The 21,658-nt window shown below is 39.6% G+C and overlaps 1 protein-coding gene and 1 long non-coding RNA gene across 15 annotated transcripts in view; one reads left to right on the top strand and one right to left on the bottom strand.

Moving 5' to 3' along the window:
• BICRAL (BICRA like chromatin remodeling complex associated protein) overlaps positions 1 to 21,658 on the top strand; it is a 70,070-nt gene that overhangs the window by 9,910 nt on the left and 38,502 nt on the right. For 7 of the 14 annotated variants that reach the window (XR_009933073.1, XM_062490383.1, XM_062490384.1 and 4 more), the window contains exons 2-4: positions 14,850 to 14,898; positions 17,754 to 17,802; positions 17,885 to 17,953. Coding sequence is in view for 13 of the 14 variants with exons in the window: in XM_062490383.1 (XP_062346367.1) it covers positions 14,855 to 14,898; positions 17,754 to 17,802; positions 17,885 to 17,953 (162 nt within the window). In the remaining variant the exon portion in view is untranslated. Of the gene's footprint in view, positions 1 to 2,166; positions 2,333 to 7,342; positions 7,439 to 7,474; positions 7,493 to 14,849; positions 14,899 to 17,753; positions 17,803 to 17,884; positions 17,954 to 19,830; positions 19,932 to 21,658 lie in introns of those variants that run through there. The other 7 variants (XM_062490374.1, XM_062490373.1, XM_062490375.1 and 4 more) reach the window with 7 other exon arrangements.
• Positions 1,417 to 3,142, bottom strand: LOC134042678 (uncharacterized). The gene is made up of 2 exons (XR_009933074.1): positions 2,626 to 3,142; positions 1,417 to 2,174 (listed from the first exon to the last, which is right to left on the bottom strand). It is a non-coding gene; the product is annotated as an uncharacterized LOC134042678 (long non-coding RNA).

The raw sequence follows: 21,658 nt of genomic DNA, 5'->3' as shown, positions 1-21,658 counted from the left end.
GAGTTGCCAAAACCAGGATATTAGGTTTCAGCCCAGAGAGCTATTGGCTCTGGGGCTATGTATATAAATATATATCTAGAGAGAGAGCGAGCGAGAGGGGAGACGAGGAGGAAGAAGAGGGATATTTTGTGGGTGGCTGTTGTTTGGGCAGATGTGGATTCACATGGAAATGAACTATATATATTATTTTTTTTTTTTTCCGCGAGGCTGGTGGTGGTGGCTGCTGAGGGCACTTAAAAAAAAAAGTTGTTTCTTAAAATAAAGGCGCGGGGGGGGGGGGGGGGGGGTTGAAGGGAGAGATAAGGTTTCAGGTCCAGGCTGATAGCTGCAGAGAGGGGAGAGGTTTGGGGTGGTTTTTTTTTTTTTTTCCTTGCTGATGCCATGCAAATTCAGGAGAGGAGGGAAGAAAAATCTCTTTTAATGACTCATTGATTGAGCCGGTTTAAAATTAGTTGTTGTTGTCTTTTTTTTTTTTTTTTAATTTTCCGCCCCCTTGATGGCCATCAAGAGAGGGATGGAAAGAGGAGAGGAGGGAGAGAGAGTGTGTGTGTGTGTGTATGTGTGAGTGTGAGAGAGTGAGAGGGAGAGAGGGGGATAGAGAGAGTGTGTGAGGGAGAAAGAAAAATAATCTTTTCAAATCTCCTCCCTCTTTTTTTCCCCCCTCGTTTCTTTGCTTTTCTCTAAAGCTCTGTGGTCTGTGAAACAGTCTTTTCTTCCTCCTCGTCGGGAAAATGGAGACACTTCGTCTCTCTCCTGGCTGTGCAGCTGGGAAGGATTTTTCTCTTTTTTCCTTTTTCGCTCATGGCTTGATTTTTTCCTTTCCCCCATGCACTTGCCACCACCCTAATCTTGTCTTTTCTTTGAGCTTGTGCCTCAGATTTGTACCTTCTGGAGATTTATTTTTCAGTCATTTCCTCATTTTCGGTGTCGCCACTAGATTTTATTTTATTTGTTTGGTTTTTTATTTGCAATTTTCTCCGAATCGCTCCGTGCCTCCTGCTTTTAACCAAGGAATGGAAACGGTGCCGCTTTTTGTGGGTGCACGAAATGCTTGGGCGGTAGGTTTGGGCTAATGCGCTTTTTTTTTTTTGTCTTTTCGGGATCAAGTTTTTCGATGTGCTTTTTATTTTCTTTATTTAATTTTTCTTTTTTTTTTTCCTGGAGAGAGAAAATGTTTAATTGTAATGCCTCTTTAAAACACAATAAAGCGTGTCTTTCTGGAGTGACCCCTTTGGCTTCCCTGTAGAGTGGTTGTGAATCCAATCCTTTGTACTTCTGGGATTATTTTGTGTAAAAGGAGCAATATTTTGTAAATAGATTTTTTACTTGTGGCTTAAAACAGTAGTCGGTTGTGAAGGGGATTTTCTGAAACGGTCACTGTTCACATTTATTGAGTCATGGGCGGTATTCAGTATGTAAATTATATTTTGTTTTTTTTGGTATTAATTGCAAAATTCAGTTATAGCTGATGGCAGAAAACGGGTATAAAGACGGTAAAAGCCGGACAAAATCGAACGACGTATAGAGGGCACGTTCATATTTACTTAGTGCTGTTTCTAATCACTGCGGGGACGAATGAGACGTGGAGGCCTCTGCCTTTCGCCATTCCCTGCTGGCCGCTCCTCTCTCTCCTTCCTCGGGCTCGGCAGCGCGGGGTGGCCGAGGGATTGCAGGGGACAGGGAGAGCGGCTCCGGCGGCGGCCCCGGCCGTGCCCGGGCTCGGCGGGCAGGCAGCCCCGGCTGCGCGGGGGAGCGGGAAGATGGCGCTGCCTGGCTCCCTGCCAGCGTTTGTTGCGCAGTTTCACCCGCTCTCCTCCCCCACGGGCGCCATTTTAAGGTCTTTTCTGCTGTCGCCGCGCCGTGTGGGGCGGTGCCGTCGCTCCAGCTCGGGCCGTATTTTTGTGTCTTGTCTGGGGAGCGTTCCTGCCTTGGGCTTTGGGAGCGTCTCCCCGAAATCCTGAAAGCCTTGCTTCCTTCCCTCCGGTACCCCGCACTCCTTTCCTAGTCCTTGGTCACCGTCCTGAGGAGCGGTTAAACGGGCTTGGCTCACACGGGCCCGTGCGCGCAGCTTCAGTCCCGCCAACATCCCTTCTAAGCTTGTTTTCTTACCTCTGAAATACGTGTTCCTTATCATTCAGCGTATAGGAATTAAAAATGATTTGGAAGAACATCTTCTGAACGATGGCCAAAAAAAAAAGTGACATTTAAGAAAGAAATCCACCTTTAAAAAATGATCCCATGTAGTGCATTGGGCAAGGTATTCTTCATTGAAGAGACTTCACTACCTGTACAAGTCCTTGCAAAAATAAAAGCATAGGTAACTTTTTGGTGGGTAGGTTGCTCGTTTTTGTTGCTGTTAGTTTGTAATTTTTTGATGGGGGAGGGACTAGCGTATTTTCAAAATTTTATTGCTTCTTTGTGTCTTAGATGAAGCTGTCTCTTCCAAATCACTTAATTTGGCAGCTCCACCTTAACGTATTTTAAACGTTTTGTTTTGGTACTGTTTTTAGGAAGAGCACTGCAAATACCTTTCTCCCCCCATTTATTTATTTATTTATTTTAACATTTCTTTATGATCTGCTCTAAGCTCGTGAGGCTTGAGTTTAATACTAACATCACCTGTACCTGAGAAGAGCAAAGTGTGCTGCCAGACCAACTTAATGCTGTGCCCACTAAGGACTGTGGAATGCTTGTGTAGTTCTTGCGTTTGTTTTTTGACACGTCAGAGGAGAGCTTCCTCATCTCATTGCTCATTCCAGATGGAAGTGGGAGACTTTTTTAGTATTCAGGAATAATCTTAAGACTCGTTAATATTTTTTGCTTGTTGAAATTGAAGGGTTTTAAACGACATTGCTGTGAAATATACTAATTGCTTGGAATATACAAAAAAATTGTCTGTATATAAACCATCCTTTTTAAAGACTTTCCTGGGAACTTGTTAACATTTTAGCTTTGGAAAAAAACCCCCACCAGCTATGAAACTTTAATTTGTTTACAAATATTTTGAATGTGGAGTACAGGATTTGTTCACATATATCAGAAATCTTGCCTCATTAAAGTCCTTGCTTCTTGAAGTGATTGTTTTTGTTAACAGGCATCTTGGGATCAAGGTGGTGAATTTTTTTTTTAATGGTAGCATACTTTTAAATAATAAAATTTCTGTCTTATGCCCTAATGTCTGGAAGACTGTGTGTGGTTTTCTTCATTAATTTGTGAAAATAGTGAAGAAATGGGATAAAAATGGCTGGTTTATATTCTCTCAGGGCCTAGTACTTTCCAAATGACTATATATAATCTGTACACTGGCCTGCTTGCATTAAAGCACAGGACATTCTCATCTTGCACTGAGATCTTTGTTGGCTACTACTTAAGTATTCCAGACCTATTATTTGTACTTTTTGCCTGTCTGAGCTTAATAGTTTGGCCTTGTTGTTGTGAGTAGCACTTGGCATTGGGTATGGCTTGTTTACATTGCCGGAGGAATGCAAAGCTCTCCATGTTGATACAGTAGCCTGGTTGTGCTTCCATTGATACACCTTGGCTTACTCACTGGTGTGATACTCGGGTGTTTAGGCGTGTGCTTGTTTTGCTCATGGTTTGAGTGCTTGCTTTGTACGTGATAGCTGCATCCTTGAATTGAAAATGCTCTTGCTAAACTGAGTGTGGACTCAGTTCAGTGCTGGAGAGATGGCTGTACTGTAGCTAAGTATTTACATCACTTAATGGATGTGCAGCTCTCCTGCCCCAAGTCCTTCACGTGTCAGTTTCCCGTACAGTTTATGTATTTAGCTTAATTGTACTGAAAGGAAACTCCTCAAGTTGTGCTAATATAAGATGCATTTCCAGTTTCCTCCAAGGTCCCTTTCTGTATTCATGACATTTTCTAGCAGAGATAAGCCCATAGTCTAGAGCTGAAGAGCTTGGCAGTCAAGGATGCCTGGGTGTGCTGCTTCTGTCTTTCCAGAGTTTCGCTGGTATACTTCCACATGGGTTCCAGGGAAGTTGTATCTGCATAACTGCAGTAAGGTTTCACAGTGAGGCTCTAATGGTCAATGATTGTGCCTCTTCATGCTGCATTAGGCTTGTGGTAAATCTAATGGCTGGTGCTTTCTAGAGATGTAGCAGCAAGCATGAAAGTGTGTCATTGCCGTCTAAGTAGTGGCTACAGAGCAGGCATAAGAGCCTCTTTGGTCATGTAGTTACTGTTCAGACAGCTGGCAGAATTCCTTACAGTGGTTCTGGAATAAGCTGTGTCTGTAGTTGATAGGTTTTTTATTGTCTTATACCTGGTCCGGCACAGACATGGGGATTGTCTATATAAACAAGTGTGTTTTCCTTTCTTATGGTAGAGGAAAAGCAGTGACAATAATAAACTGTTCTAACATTCATTGTGACCTGCCACTGTTTTAGTTTGAAAGTCAGAGTGAGCGGTTTTGGGAAGGCCCTTGTTACACCACCATAAATGGATAAGCACCAATCTGAATTGAGGTCTTTCCCGGGTCATTACATAGTGAAATGAATATGTGTATCTTTATTTTCAAGTGTTAATTTGTTCCTGCTTTCATTGTTGGGAAGAAAACCCAGCTACTCTGTCGGTATTATTTGGCTTTATTTGAGAACTGTTAATGTTTTAGACAAAATAAAGATTATCATAATTAACTAGCACAGACTATCAAGGTTTTTTATTCCTTTTTATTGCACTAGTATAAAGATGTTCTAGAATTAAGGGAATCCTTACCAAAAGAAATAGAAAGCAGGCAAAATCACTGTAAAAATGTAACACAGTAACCTTTCTCTCATTGATGGTACAGAGAAGGGGTGGTGTAGAGAGGGGAGGTCTGGACAGGAGGATTTAGCTTCATTACAGGAGACTGATTATCTTTGTAAAGTCTGATCTTATGCCTTGTCTCAGGTGGAACTTGCAGTAGTTTTACTGCGAACTTGATCCAAGCGTGGAATTTCAAGGTCTGGTGTTGGAGCTTGAATTTATTGAGATAAGTCAACTACAGAAGTTATCTTGGCTCCACTGAAATAGGTGGTGAAATCTCCACTGGCATTCAGCAAGGCACTGGCTTCAAGAAGGACAGTAGGGAGGATTTTCAGCTTGGATTTGGGGTGTTGATATGGACTGCACTGCTGAAGTAGTTGCACATCTGTCAATTCATCCCATTCAATTTTCAGTAGATTTCCCAAACATAATAACTGGAAGGTGTATAAATGGCTGTTCAGCTAATTATTGGCCATTGGTTGCAGATTGCCACAAGCACGGCTCATATGAGCTAAGATTAGTTTTTAAACCAGTGTGGACTAGAGTGGCAGTGAAGAGGTATTAATTGGGCACTGGTTTATAAATCAACTGAGAAATGATCTGTTCATAAAGAAGTTATGGGACTGCAGAATATTTTTTCAAAATCTCTGAAAAGTATATACTCACAATAAGGAGTATGAAACTTGAGTATTCTCAAGTAGAAGCAAAGTAAAAACCATTTGGGGGACTGACTCAGCATTCCTTGGAGTATTGTTTTGCACAAAAAACATATGCTAACAGTCTGTACTGTAGCATACAGTAGTTTGTAGAAATGCTTAAGAGCATCTAATATCTTCTGGGCAGGTGAATGTTTCCTTCTTAAAGAACTGCTGAGATTCACACCTCCTGTGTGTCTTTTGGGGTGAAACTGGCACCTTTCAAAATGTTTTATGAATATTAAAATTCCTGAGGAATTGTGTATATGGTGGAGCAGCTTGGAAGACAGAGCCCAAAACAAGCCATAGCATAGTGATGAGGTCTGACTGAGAGCAGCCTTTAGCCTGGGAAATCCCATGGGATAAGGAAGCATCCCGACCTTCCGGCTGAGGTTAGTCTGGATTTTCTCTGTGTGGTTTAAAAAAAAAAAATCTGTTTCCTGCTAAAATTCTTGTAAAGATTTTGGTATTGTCAAGAGCAGCTCTGGATGCAGTAGGTAAAAGATTGTATTGAATAAATCAGGAATTCTGTGCTGAACATGTGTGTCTGAGGGAAATCAGACTGTAGAAAGCCACACTGGGGGTTTACACATGTATTTGACTGTAGCTAGATTAGCCTTTACAACCATCCATACTGTTAGTTGAACCGCACACCTCATTTTTTTTTTCTTAACTTACTAAAATATCATTGTAGTTTTTTGGAAGTTTGATAAGTTACCGCATTTGGCAGACTCAAATCAGTATTTTTTGTGATGGCGTACTAAAAGGAAATGTAGGAGTTGGATAAACAGCCTATTGTTTTAGTGTGTGGTTTTTGTTTGCCCTTCTGTGTGGGGAGCTGGTATTTCACAATCATGCAAGTATCCTGCCTGTGCTCTTAGGTGTTCATCTGCCAGATCTTAAAAACCGTGAAGAGGCATAATATTGTGCCTAGCAGTTCCTGAGAGGAAGCACTTTTGTGTTCTTTTTCTTGTTGCTATTTTACTCATTCCTGAATAGTTCTATTTTTTCGAGTAGTTTTTCTTGGAAAGGTTCTACATAATTATTTTGAATATTTAAAATTATCAGTTTCTTCTCATACTCTGTTACATACAGATGTCTTTGAAATATTGATGATTAAATTCTACAGGTAATTTCAAGCATTGTAAATTCATCTTAGTAGTACTCCTCAGATTTAGATTCTTGGAATGAAAACTTATTTTTGTATAATTAGAAAGTTAATGCTTGTGTAATGCACTGTGGTACTAGATTAGATCCCAAATTTCTTACTTTAACTCTTTTTTAGAGCATGGTTCCTTGTAGATTTTGCAATAGTGTAATAGTTGCTTTTTTGATTACTCTGGAAAATAAAATATTCATAAGGAGTAATTTCATATTGTAGAATATAAGTACATCATAGTTAGCTTATAAGTGAGCAGTTAAGTCCTTGTGCTTTACAAAGTGCATTTTTAAATTAATATTGTTTCCTTATTCCTGTTGTCCTGAAATCACAAGTTTTGGGTAATTACGACTCTGGAGTGAGGTTTTAGTTTGCAATGAATTTTTTAATATTTACCTCTTTCCCCTTGAGTACTGTGTCATTATTCTGCATCATATAATTCTTTTACAGTAATGAGAGGGGGAAGTAGAAATACCTCTTAATATCAATTTTTATATTCCATCCATGTAAAAATGAATTTCTTGAAAATGGAGGGCTTGACATGGAAAGCAGCTTTTAAGTTGGTTATAAGATACAGTCTTGGTTACTTACAAGAATCTGAAATTCACTTTGCAAGATACTAGATTGCTCAAAAGAACTATTGACTTGAAATTTCGAGAATAAACTCTGTGATGATAAGGGTTTGAGTTGATACTCCTTTCTTACACTTCTGTGTTGCAGAGAACGCAAATGAGGTCTGGTTGTTCCTGTGTAGGAGCTTCCTTCACTGAATCCGAGGCTGCCTGTTGGATAGGAACCTGAGAGAGAACTGACAGGGTAAGGCAGGCAGTGGTTACAGCACCTTAGCAACCTGAAGTGCACACTAAGATGGTATGTTACTCAGTGGGTGATAAAACAGCTTGGGTTTCTTTCCCTCTAGTTCAGAAGCACACGGGGCAAAATATGAGCACTGTGGAAATTAATGAGAGTTGTGGTGGAAATTTGGGTGAGGGAAGGACTTCAATTCTGGGAATTCGACCTCTGCAGTTGGTGTGGAGTCACTTAATGCTGCTTCAATCCTTTTCTGTAATTTAGCAAGGGATGGGTTGGGTTAAATAGAGTTATTTTACACCCGTGCTCAGAAAGGTTGTGAGGGATGAAAATGCCGTGAATTTGATGTAGCACACTCGGGTCACAGCAGTATTATTCTCTGCAGTGACTGTTGCAGTAACTGATTCGCTCTGGTTTTGTTATTGTGGTGGTGTTCCAGTGGCAATGCATTTCTTCAGATACTCCATAGTGAAGTTACTATTACCGTTGGGATGGTAGATTAAAATTCTGAATGGAGAATGATAGAGCAACGGAACAATTTAGGAAGATTTGATAGGACAGGTTCATTATAAATCATGAGAGAGATCTCGTCAGAACTCCTGCTGACAGGATGTGTACAAAGGCATACTTAAGTTGTGAGGATTAGTGGGTGTATGTCATAACTCCAACAGTAATTGCTTCAGGTGCTGTGTATGTTATTGCATGCAAGTTTGATTATCTCCCATTGTAAAGGTTTAGCTACAGCAGTCATTACCTCGCTCTAAAGCATTGATTTCCAAAGGTCAGTGTTCACTCTCAGGAGTCATGCTGCCAGTCAGGGATTGATCCCATATATTTGTACAAAACTTTTGAGTCTTGATTTTTCTAAAAGTTTTGCACATAAATTTATTTATGTGTGGCTTTCCAAGTTTTGATGTTGATTATAACACACTTTTTGGAAATTATTGTTATAAATGTTGCTCTTCTAAGCTATCCATTACCTTGTGCTTTTTAGAGGAAGTGAAAATAGTGGCTTATTGCTTTGTATCTGAAATGATAAGGTTATGTGAAATTATAAGTGACTTTTGTGCAAGGAAAAGAATTTGTTTGTGGCAAGCTTGAATATAACATGAGTAAATTTAAAATTCAGTGTTTACAGCTCTTAGAATATGGATAGTATATGGAGCATGTGTGAATAGTTGGACTGCTTCTGGGCAAACATGGTTTTAATGTTACTGCAGGTTGTACAGCCTGCATGTGTTACATGATACTGTGCATTGTGTAGCATGTTGGTTAAAAATTTCGGCTGTTAAGGACCACTGGGGGTTACCTGGCCCTGTCCCCTGCTGTCAGCAGAACAAGCTTCACAGTTAGAACAGATTGGTCAGGCCATTTGAGTTTTGAAAATTTACAAAGAGGGTGATTGCTCCCTCTTGCTTGAACATTCTTGTTTGTGAATGTTTTCCCTTGCATCAGGTTGGGATTTTCTGTGTTACATGTTTTGTCTCTTGCTTTGTGTCTTGCTGTGTGTGGATGAGAAGAGACCTGCTTGGCTCATCTTAGTGCCCTTTGTAGCAGGCTGCAGGTAGCACCTGGGTTTACCTTCTGTTGTCCAGGCTGAAGAAAGGCAGTTCCTTCATGTGACCACAGGATTTTACTTGCACTCTGTTGCACTGCTTCATTTTGTTTTGTGTTTAAGAGCTGTGTCTGTGTGTAAAAGCCAAACAGACTTCAGCTGGGAGCTCACGAGTGCTGATAGAAAGGGAATAATCACTCCACTGGACTGCTGCCTGCTCTGTGCTAATGTGGGGGTGGTGCTTGTATTCACATGTGTGCCACAGCCTCACACGTGCTTTAAGATGACTGAAGCACTGCTGCCTTCCCCTGTGTTTAACTGCCCATCTACCTCATCCCTTCTCTTGTGCTGGCACTAGCGCTGCTGTAGCCCTATGGCAAGCCAGAGCAAATCAAGAAGCTCATCCTAAGTTGAAACAGATCAAATGTATTTTATCAGATCAGGTTTTTTTTCCAGATGACTCTTCAAAGCCTTGAGCTGACCCAGGGAAAGTGGATGAGAGGAGGGCAGGACTGTTCTATTCATCTTCTATTGCTCTTTGCTCTGTAGTAGGTCAGAGTGTTAAAATGAAGGCAGAGACCTTAAGGCCAAGTAATAAGAGTGTCCCAGAGGATTGGCTTGCATAGCTGGGATTTCCTTGTCAGTTTTATTGCTTTCAACTTCTTTTATATTCTGTTTGGGAGCAAATGCTAAAGGGCACTCTGGTTATTTCCCAGAAGGGATAGGCAGGGCTTCTTGCACAAGTAAATTTGATCCAAGTGAAATATAATGCTGTATTCACCAGTGTGGTAGCAGAGATATGAAATAGAATGGTGGGGCTTTGCTAATAAGCTACAGGGAATATCTGTGCTGGGTTATGACTAATTAGTGAGGATTGCCCTCTGTAAATTAGTTCGTTGCACCAGCAGGGCTGAATTTGGCCTACTTCTCATAAACAGACTTTTTTGGTGACTTTTTTTTTTTTAAGACACTGTAGACTAGTATTGATAATTAGGTATTTGCTAGGCTACATTGTAACAGTGCTCCAACAGGCTGTATGATTCTTCCCAAGGTGTATTTTCCCCAGCTGTCTCTAGTGTGGGCTCTTGGCCTGGCCCTGGATGCATTGATGGGTCCCAATGGCCCAGCCAAGCCTCACCTAGAGCTTCCACTGCCTGATGTCTCCAAAGACTGATACAAATATAGAAGTGAGTCAATGTTTAAGGGTCTAGACCAGTGGTCTCCAATCTTTTTGATGGCACACCTCTATTGGTAAGATTTTTGAACATGCCCCCCTAATCTGTGTATATTAATTTGCATACAGAAGTTTATATGTGTGTATTAAAACTTCATATACTGGTGAAGTTTTACTGTTTTCTTGCACCCCACTGGATTTTCTTGCACACACCCTACTTTGAAGACCAGTGGTCTGGGCTTCACAACTCTTTACTCCTTGTGGAAGGTTTTATTTTCAGATTCTCATGGCTTAATATGGTTAATACCCATTTCATACATCGCTCATTGCTTTGGCCTACTGTATGTTAACAAACAGCGAGGAGGACAGAAAACTGGAAAATATAGTTGGCAAGAAAAGTGACAAACTTTTCTATCTTTTGTGCTGTAGAAAAGGCTTTAGGAAAATTCCTCAGGACAAGCTTGCTTTCGTTAACACACTTTTCAGTGATCATCTGTGTCAAGGTCACGTGTTGCTCAAATTCCTCTTTTTGAAGAAGACTGAATGACTGCTTTTGGGTGAACTTACTTTTTGGGGTACAAGTACTCTGACTGCTGCTACCTCTGTTGCTCTCCTGAAATTAGCAGGGCACTAATAATTTGGTAATCCTTGTTGAAAATAGGCATCAGTTAAAAAGATTTAAACCTGCGGTGTCCTGGTTTCAGCTGGGATAGAGCTCTTCCTAGTGGCTGGAGCAATGCTGTGTTCTGGCTGAGAATAACACATTGATGTTTCAGTTGTTGCAAAGCAATGCTTGCACCAAAGCAAGGCCTTTTCAGCTTCTCATACTGCTCTGCCAGTATGAGGACTGATTTGTATTTGCAAGTAGTAAGATACAATACTGTGACCAGGACTGGAGTGGCCCTGCCTCCAGCTGGGTGAAGGAAGGGGACTACCAGGTTTGACTGCCAGGTTTATTGGACTGTGGATTTGGCACATGAAAGCCACAGGACATACAGGACCTCATTTCCACAGCAATCTCATAGACATCTAGGCCAAAAAGTTGAATATATAATCTTCCCTATCATGTATCTGCCTCTGGGAAAATCAAACAATATAAGGAACTGTTAAAGGCCACTCTGAGAGCAAGGGAAACTGGGACATTCAGGCATTGGGATATCCATTTAGCAAAAGCCGTTTGGTTAGTTAACACTAGGAGATTTGCTAAATGGGCTGGCTCTGCCCCGCCAAAACTTTCACATACTGTAGAGGGGATAAAGTTCCTATAATGCACACAGAAAATTACATTGTGGAAGGCAGTCTGGGTTGATACTGTCTCGGGCAAAGGCAGACCCATCCAGGGGATTACATTTGTTCAGAGACCCGAGTGCACTTAGTGGGTAGTGCAGAAGTATGATTAAGTCTGATATGTACTCAAGGGAATTTGATTTTGGGTAGAACAACCAATGAGGATGTTAATTGCTGTATAATACTGTATTTCATCACTACTCTGTTTGCTTTATGCCTTATCGATGGTATTGCTGTTAGAGTTGCTCAGATTAATGAAGAATGAGTGCTGATGAAACCAAGCAAAGTGCAGTGATGATAGAACCAGACAAGCACAGCAGGGATGGAAACAGAGTTCAGCATGTAATAATCCCAACAACACTTGCTATGTCTTTCACTTTGAAGGACTGATATGACAGAGGCCAAAGTCCTGGACTAAATGAACCCAATGGATATCTTAGAGAGATGGCCACTAATTGTGGGCCTGTATGTCTGTATATGTGTCAAAGGACAGGAAAGGTGGTTGTGGTTGTGTGGGATGCATTGGAAAGTGTGTAACCTGGGCGTGATGAGGTTGGTATAGAATAAGGGGTGGCTGTTGTCCTGGTGTTAATTTTCTTTCCAGTAGCTGTGTTCTGGATTTGGGATGAGAATGACCCTGATAACACACTAATGTTTCAGGTGTTGCTGAGCAGTATTTGCACCAAGTCAAGGACTTTGCAGCTTCTCACAGCACCACCAGTGAGGGGACCGGAGGTGTGGATGAAGCTGGGAGGGGAAACAGCCAGCAGATCAGACCCCAGCTGACCAAAGGGCAGGGCCATGTCAATGGCATCAAGTGGAACAATAAAACTTTATTACTGGTGGCAAATTCATAGGAGTTTACAGTGTGTTTGGTAGATTTTTCTTGTATCACATTTAGTTAGTAAAGCCAAGCGTATGTTCAGTAATGGGTGTGATAGAAGATTATGTATTACCATTAGGATTTTCTCACACCAGTATTTTCATGCATTTTATTTTCCTTCTGATCATTCTATGCAAGTTTTGAAAAATTCAGTGAACTTAACAAATTTATCTTATTTTGTGTCAGTTGTTTTAATACCTCCAGGAGTATTAATTGAAGGAAGTTCTGTGGTGTTACTTCAGCTAATGGTGAGCCCTTATAATAAAATCACAGTAGTTGGTTATGTAAAGCAAAGACATTTTATGGTGTTTAAATAATGCTGTCAGTATTGCCATAGACACAAGGGTTGGGATATTCAAAAGTAGGCTTGCAGTGTGAGAACAAGGATAATTTTTACTTGCTAAATTTTTGCTTTTGGTTACTTAGGAGACCTTGGAACCTTGTTCTTGAGACATGGGTATGCTTTCAGCATTTAGAGGAAATAACTTTCTCTAAGCAGTACTATCAGTACAGTTAAAGCAGAATGCTAAGTGCTTATTAATTTGTTCTTAGTAAACACATTTACATTTAAATTTCATGACATCATACTATGTCATACCATTTGCTTAGCATTAAATTGCAATATTAGTGCTCAAGCTGGTGGCTCTGTGCAAGTGTAAGCAGCTGGAACACTGATTTGTGGGAGAAATTGCTTTTCTTAAGATGCATAATCACTTCATGAATGCTGATTTTTGTTAACATTGAGGTAGTTCTCTGTAGCTGTACTTTGTTTTTCTGTCCTCCCTGAGAGGTAATAGTCATCCTCACACTTACATAGGCTCCATTTCTGCTTCACCTTCACTGAAAGCTAAACCACAGAGACTGAAAAAAATCAAATAAGGCTCTGCAGTATAGAGGACACAGTACCTTCTGCTAGTCTACAGTATAAGCTATTTTCAGAACCAGTGGAATATAGAAAAATTACAGGAAAGAGGTTACAGAATCACAGGACAGCCAAGGTGGGAATGAGTATCTGGAGATCACATTATCCACTGTCCTGCTCAGAGCAGGCGGCTCAGGGTCAGAGCAGGCAGGTCAAGGCTGCGGTCCAGCTGTGTCCTGGGTATCTCTAAGGATGGGGACTCCATAAGCTTCCTGAAAAACTTGTTCCAGTACCCTCAGAGTTTTAAAAAAGAAAAGTTATTCTTTTGTCTGCATGGACTTTTGGTTTATTTTGTTTTGATTTGTGTCCCTTGCCTCTTGTTCATTCACTGGATACCACTGAGAAATGTTTGGCTCAGTATTCTTAATTCTCTCCCACCAAGTATTTACACACAAGATAAAGATTTTCCCATAGTTTTCTGTTTCTCAGGCAGTGCTGTCCTGGTACTCTCAGCCTCTTGTATAGCAGGTGCTTCAGTCCCTTCACTGTTGTAATCATGGAGATCAGAACGAGGAATGATTCACGTGGATCTCTGGTCAGGGAGAATAAGTTTCTCTTTGGCAAGAAGTAAGAGTTAAATGAATGAGTTAAAGCCAAAGCTGTGTTAAAACATGTGAGTGATCAGTATGACAGTACAGTTTTTAAGGGAAGTTGAGAAAAAGAAAACAAGCATGGAATGCAATGATCAACTTGATGTGAATAGAAAATATGGTAAAGATAAGATTGGTAACAAAGGAAGCCAGGGTACCAAGAGGTTTTGGAAACACTGACATCAGTTGATAATTGAACTGGTGGATTAGATGGGATGGTCCTGACAAGAGCAAAGGGGATGATACTCTGAGATGAATAGGAGAGCCCAGAAATATGCAAACAGAAGATTTGAAGGAGCAGCAGTTGGAGAGGAGAGTGAGTGTGAGTTCTTGGTGCAGCAGTCCTGATGGAGTAGGCAGTGTGTGAGGAGTTGTTGGCTGTGGCATTGTGAAGCTTAAAAGGCTGTGCATTGGATACTTGAACTCAGGTTGGGCACTGCACATAAACTCCCTCCTACCCATTGTTAGAAGGACTGTCAGAACTCTGTACTGTTTAAGTACATTCCTGAATATTGCTGAGGAGACACTGCAAATGGCTACATTGTCACTTAGCTATTGCTAAGAAAGGTCTGTTAGAAAACTGTTTCTTTTAATGCTTAGTCTGTCTTGCCTATAGTTTTGGTTCTAGATTGTAGCAGCATCCTCATGACAGATCTGAGTTTATTTACCTTTTCAGCTGCTCAGTGTTACAGCCACTCATTTGTAATAGTCTTTATTGCCTCTGTAGTGTTTGCTTCTTCTCTCACTGGAATTAGCTGGGAATAAACTCCTATAGAAGCATTTTAATTGGAGTCTTAGATTGCATTAAGTGTTGATATTTTTACTGCTTTAAGTCATAACAATTCTTTTTAATCAGTTTGGTTAATCATTTGTCTTTCTCTGATGTAAAATTCTAAAAGCCCCCTGGATGGTAAAACATTGTATGGGATTTTGTAAATCTTTGCATGTGACTGAGTTTGATTTTGAGATGCATATCAAATATACATCCTCTCCTTCTTTATTCTAGTTGTCATGGATGATGACGATGATGAATCCTGTCTCCTTGATCTTATTGGGTAAGTTTTCTATATGAATTATTGCAGAAAAGTTGGGAATAATTTTGCCAGATCATCTTCTAGAAGGTGATTTTGTCTCAGTGTTGTCTGAAGATGAGGTGACTTGCAATGAGGTGAGCGGATATGCTTCATGTTTCCCACTTGGACATGTGTGGATTGCAAAGTCTTCAATCCCAGTGGATGCTAGTTGACAGTCCACTTGCTGACACTCTCTTCAGGAGAGGCTAAAGAATATGTGTTCATGGAGAATGGATTTTCTTCTCAGGTAGTGGTAATACCAGATCAATATTGGTGCAAGTTACTAGGGATGTTACTACAAACTTCACTGCAAGTAGCTTTTTTGAAATCAAAACTCCAAAGATCTAATTTTTGAGTACTTGAACTAGGTAATTTATTAATACTGTGCTTGTATTTTAAGGGAAAAGTGCAATTTTTTTTCTCAATTATAAATACTTAATGATTTAATTTCTGCTAGTAATACACATTTGAGTCTAAATGTTAGGAAAAAAAAGAATAGCTCTCTGTACTGTTGTATATTCACAACAAGCGATAATTTACCAGCATTTTGGTCAAAGATACTTGATTTTATTAATCAGGAATTTTGAATGGTCATGTGGGTTGTTGCGGTGGTTTGTTGTCCCTTCTCCTCCTTATTGCCATAACAGATTTATATGGAGTTTTATAATTCTATATGTCAATCTCCAAAAATAATTAGGATAGCTGAAGCACAAGCAAGTTCTGTGTGGGTTGTGTATGCGGGAAGTTGCCTTCCTTTGGTTACCTTTTGTGTCACTATTGAAGAACAGATAATATGCTAGAAATGCATATAAAACACAAGAGGAGAATTGGGCTTTTCATGCTCAGTACTTTGTTCCAACTCTTCTAGAAATTAGACTGACATCAGTCTCAGAGCAGCTGCTAAAAGATCATTCCCGGTTCATACAAGAATTTTTTACTGTCTTAAGTGTAGGAAGAACATAGTCTTTTGACCTTTTTCACACACCAGAAAACTTCCAGCAAAACCAGTGAGAGCTTTAACTTCAGAAAGACCAAAACACCCCACAGTGGCTGCCCCCACAAACTACCCCCACAGTAGTTTGAGGGTTGCTCTGGGTGCTGTAGCAAAAGCAGTGCCAGTAAAGGCTCAGTTCCATTCTGTGAATCTGAACTGAATGGAACTGAAGTTCCATTCTCTGAAGTTGTGCAAGGTTACTAATTGTGGCCATGTGAAAACACTTCCTGCCTGGAACATAAAAGATGATCACGGGACAATTAAGTGCTCTCTCATGAGCATGGATCATGAGGATCCTGCTACAGGATCACAGGTGGTCCAGAAAATGAAGTGCTCTCTATACAGATGAGTGTTGTGAAAAATTAGTGTTCTTGCTGCTGCTGGCAGCAATTATTGTCTTAAGTATCTAGAAGAATGGAAAACAATTTTTATCTGATCTGTGTTTTGGTAAGTTCCATTTAAATTCCTTCCTTACTAAAGACAATATTTAAGGTAATAAGGTGTTCTTAATTTTTAATTGCATTTTCAACTGGTGAAAGACAGTGAGGGTAATTAGTATTAAATGGCCTGGTTATTTTATTGATAAAATTCATGATCAACATAGAACCCTATATGACATCAGGAGTTCTGTGCTCCTTAATTTGGAAATTCAGTGAACTCTACTATGAAAATGACATTTTTATTATAAAATACATGTAACCACTTTGATATTTTAAGCATAATAGTACCATAAAGTCCCTACCAAGTATTGTCTAACATGTCTTTTGTGAACTCATGAACACAGTTTGTTTTTGAAAAGGAAAAAAAAAAAAGAAGAGGTGTGTTTGTCCTTTTAGGAGAGTAGTTGTGAACCTGAAAGATCTTTGACTTTATGCCTCTTTATTTTCTAGAACCATCAAGCAAGAAGGAGACGTTTTTAATTACTGCTTTTTTACATGATAATCTCCTGTTTCTAAAAAATGTTTTATTATTACTTGTTAATAAACATGTTTTAAAAATCAAAGAAATCCATGTCAATTTACTCTTTATGCTGAGGGAAATGCTGTATAATTGTTGCATTAGAATAATCCCATGTAATACAGCCTTATATTCTTTTCACTTGGTCTGTAGGTACAGCTAAATTAGCGTAATTGCATTTGATTGGATTTCTGACACTCATTCTGTTGGATTACATATTTAATATGAGTTCTATTTAGTGCTAGTGCTAAGTTAAATACACTGAAATTGATGATATTTAGTAAATTATTTCTGTGGTTGGTTTCATTTGGAGAAGGTGCCCCTCTTTCTTCACGAGGGGACTGTTTCTCTGGCAGTCATAAATTTTTATTAACTTGTGTTAAAGGTGACAGAAAACCTGTCAAAGAATCAGGTTTGTAAATACCCTATTATTAGACATAGCTAAACACAAGGCATTACAGTTTAGCTGTAGAAGAGGTGGTACTTGTTTTAGTTCTCACATTATTTGGTATTAATATATTCCTTAGGTTTTGTACTGTGTGCTGTCATATAATACCGTGCTTTTCAAGAGAATATGAGTATCACCTTCATAAATGGAAATCCAGTAGAGTGCAACTAAAATTTTTTGGTCAACATAGTTTATTTGCTTGATATGTCTTGTTACAATGGCAGCAGATATGATCAGCATCTGGAAGTTGTGCTGATAGAGAAACACAGATTCCCAGATGATACAAACTTTCAGCTTTGCATTGGATTCAATGAAAGATGTGTTTTTACTAGAAACCTGAGTTATATGAGTACAGTATGTGGCTTAGTTAAATTAGTCTCATTATTAAAAAGGACTTCTAAAAAGTGTTAACTTCTTTATTTTTTTTTCCCCCTTCAGGGACCCACAAGCGCTGAATTATTTTCTACATGGACCTAGTAGTAAATCTGTAAGTAGCCTTGCTATTTATTAGACATAGATAAGCTTCATTGAATGTATTAGTTCTAAACATGATTTTTGTCTTTTACCAGAGCAATGAAGACTTGACTAATACAGAATATTCTGTAGCCAACTCAAATTCAATTTTCGCCAACTCCAATGTAAGTGGGCACGAGATAGATTACATGGCTATTGAGATTGCATGCTTCTGTATGGCTTTACTTGGCTTTTATAAAACTGTATGAAGTAGATGTGAGTTTTGGCTTTTTCATGTGAAAACTCTGAATGCTAACATAGAACCTATCTTGTGCTGTTAGTATTTTAAGTATTTCAGTGGGGAATTAACGGGAAAATACTGCACTGTTGGGAGGTGTTTTGTAAATATGTAAAGCAGCTTGCTGAGCAGTGAAAATGCTCTCTGGTGTAATTCCCCAGTAAACTGCACTCATGGCTTTAGTGATTGTGGGAGTAGTAGTGCTCGAAGACAGACCTTGAAAGTTAGTAATTCACATGCTTCCTGTGTATGTTAGGATGCCTTTTTGTAGATTCTGAGCTGGCAGTTTTTTTAAAATTAGTGAGTGGGTTTTTTTATCTCTTTTTGTATTTTTTTCTTTAGACTCAGGAGGTAATTTGGGATGTGGATGTGTCCTTTGTGTAACTTCAGCATTAGGGAAATCATTGCTTTAAATTCATTAGGTGTTGTAAGAAGTCTTCAATGTTCCTTCTTCCAGGAGTGCATTGCAGCCCTAGACCATGCTTCTCACAATGAGGTTGTAGAATCCCAATTTTTGCTGATAAATACTGGGTTAATCTGCTGTAGTGTGGGTGGTAGTCATGCTTTGAGTAGGACATTGGACTGGATGAGTTGAGATCCCTTCAGACTCACATTTCTTTGGTTTCACTGGTATTTTTTTAAAAAACAACTGATTTGTTAATCCCTTAATTAAGTTGAGTGTACAGAATAGGATTTTCTTGGTAATTCCTCTTTCTATTGTACTGTTAGCTTGAATCTTGTCTGTTTGTCTCATATTCGTAACAGATACATGCATACACTTATAGGTGTGTAGGGACCTTAAATAATTGGCATGAAGAGATTCTGAAAACTGTTAATCTGTGTGTGGAGAACTTGTGACTTTTCTGTAGGCACAGTAGTGTAATGGGAAGTATTTGTCCTGTCCTTCTCCTTTCAGGATTGTTCTTAAATACTGTAGAAGAAACAGACAAGGTGGTTGAGATAATGGTGGGGGAGTTGGGTACCAAGAGTAACAGGGTATGTTCAATTTTCAGCTGATGGGGAACAGTGGCTTCAACTTGATACCAGGCTGGCCATTAGCAGACAGCAGCTTCCTGTACACAGCACTGGCAGAGGTGAAGTTTGAGGACTTATCCTGAGAAAAACTAGGTTTGGGGAAAAAGGGTGACCTATGACATACATTTGTCATAGCCTAGACTTCCTAGTTGTTCTCTGTAGACATCTTTCTGATGAGCATGACTAGGTAGGCAGGAGTCAGGTGTTTCTGGTGTATTTTCAGAAACTGGATTTCTTTGAGAAATTTTGAGGGACAGTGGGAGATTCTGGACAAGGTGGGTTTGTTGCCTAGGGAGTAGCAGTTGGAATAAATAAAAATATTTGGTGAAAGCTAAGTGTTTTCTTGTATATGAGATTGGGGGTAGGTAATCTAGAAGGCAGGTGATCCGAGGAGCAGGGATTCCTTGTGTATGTTCCTAGGATGGCATACCACAGTTGAATTCTCAGCATGTTCTGTCCTCATCCTTTTATATCTTCATAAGAAACACCAATGCCATCTTTTATTCCCTTCTCCCTCCTGTGAGAACCCTGTGCTGACATGAGTGAAGAATGACTTGATTATAAATGCAGATTCCTACAGTTCATTGGGAAGGAACAAGTGTTACCATAAACAGATGTTTTCACAGTCCCTGCTTATAAAATGGCATACCTGAAAAATTGCATGCTTCTGAAGCTTTTGTCTTTCAAGTTTTTGCAGATACTGAAAGTTCTGTCTTTGTATATATTCAGAATTGCTACCATGAAGTAGGATTGACTGTCTTGCTGCCCGTCTCATGCCTTTCAGTGGCAGAGTTTACAAATTCAGTGTCGAGGGTTCAGTGCCTCAGCTGGTAAGCATGCTCAGCCAACACCTGACATAAGCAAGATGAAGCTCCTGCTGACTGTAGGAAAAGAAAGCGCTATCCACTCTTCCCACTCGCTTACTCTGCCCCCCCATGCCCCATCCCAACCTTCCCTGAGTCTGTACCACCTCTGCTGACTCCAGGTTGGTTTCCTGTGGCAGTTGTCATGAGAGATTTCCCTAGCCATTGCCCTGTTACCTGGCTTGTACTGGGTGTCTGCTTCCATTCTCCTGTTACAGTATAATAGGACAGCATAGGAGAGCAGAATATTCATGGAGCCAGTGGGAATAAGACTCTTCTTGTTGGTCAGCAGATTCATGAAGCTGCAGAGGCTTTGATTTCTTCTTGAAATCAGCATGGTATTGTGCATGGCTCTTCTGAATCTGGACACTAGTGATTCAGATGTTAGCTTGGAAGGTTCCACTTTCTGCATATGAAATGGTTTTCTAATGTTAAATAGTCCTGGGAACAGGGAATGAAATTTGGGATTCTCTGTTCTAGTGGGAGATTTTTAAGCTGTTCATCTTGATTGCATGTAATTTTATTTGTGTTATTACTGGTAGTAGTAATAGTTGTTTGTACTAACTGGAATACCATTAGTCAAACTGTTTAAGTTACACTATTGTAAAAGGTTTCAGTTTGGTAATTTTCTTGGGGACAACTTGCAGATACAATAGGGAATTCTCAGAACCTGACAGTTAAGAGTCCTAATTATGGCCTAATTAGTGATTCCTTTTTACTCTGCCCAGTGGTAGCTAGATGCAGTTGAGAACCTGATTTGTAGCTTTAGGTGTTCCTGAGGTCTCCTCAGACACTGAGACATTTAAGCAGTGGTTTAATTCCTCTATTAACATAAATGTTAAAAGTTTACTGTAGTTTAATAGTTGTATCTTGAAAATATTTTAACTAATCTTAAGAAAAATATTTTAATATTTTAAAACATGACTGAAGGAAATTTAAGAAAATACACAGTTTTTTTAGAAACAGATTGGGGTAAAATTCTGAATAAATATGCTTGGGGAACTGAAGTTAGGGTGGGGACATCATTGCATGTGGTAATTATGGCTTGCAGCATCTTCACACTGTTTACATGAGGTGAAAACAAGCATCTGTGACCTTCAAGGAGTGAAGGCTTAGAGTAAGAATGTGACTGATAGTTGTACACCCACAGTTTCCATTTATCCTGACCTAAAAAGGAACTGGTTGTTGCTTCTGAATAGCTGAGATGTGATCATGCAGTTTAGAAAGGTGCACTTTGCCTAACTTAAAGCTATCACGAGTATTATTATGCACTTAAATGAAAAATTCTACCTGCAGAAGTCTGATGCTTATGTTGTCTAGAGTTTCTGAACAGAACTTTGCCTCAGGAAGATCTTGACAGTAGGCCGGAGTAAATATGTTTTTATTTTCCTTATCATAGTGTTAATGGATGTGAATTTGAAGGATTTTTTTTCATTAAAGGTGTCACTTAATATTTGCAGTAGTTCCAATGTATATAATTCTCAGTAATCTTTTTATGAGCATAAACCACAGTCTGACTCTTTTCTTACTCCCTTGTTTCTAAAGTCTTTTTAAACAGGGAAGTAGCATAATGCCTTAACTTGTTGAAATGGTGTCCTGGTTTGAAAGACAGGTGTTTGCCAAGGAAAGCAGAAGCTTCCCCCTGGACTGAAAAAAAACGTGATTTTTCCGATTATTATAATTTCGGAATTAAG

This window comes from Cinclus cinclus, chromosome 3, assembly GCF_963662255.1.
Source record: "Cinclus cinclus chromosome 3, bCinCin1.1, whole genome shotgun sequence".
Taxonomy (NCBI): domain Eukaryota; kingdom Metazoa; phylum Chordata; class Aves; order Passeriformes; family Cinclidae; genus Cinclus; species Cinclus cinclus.
Note: the sequence above shows the minus strand (reverse complement) of the source record. Positions and strands in the feature narration are given on the sequence as shown.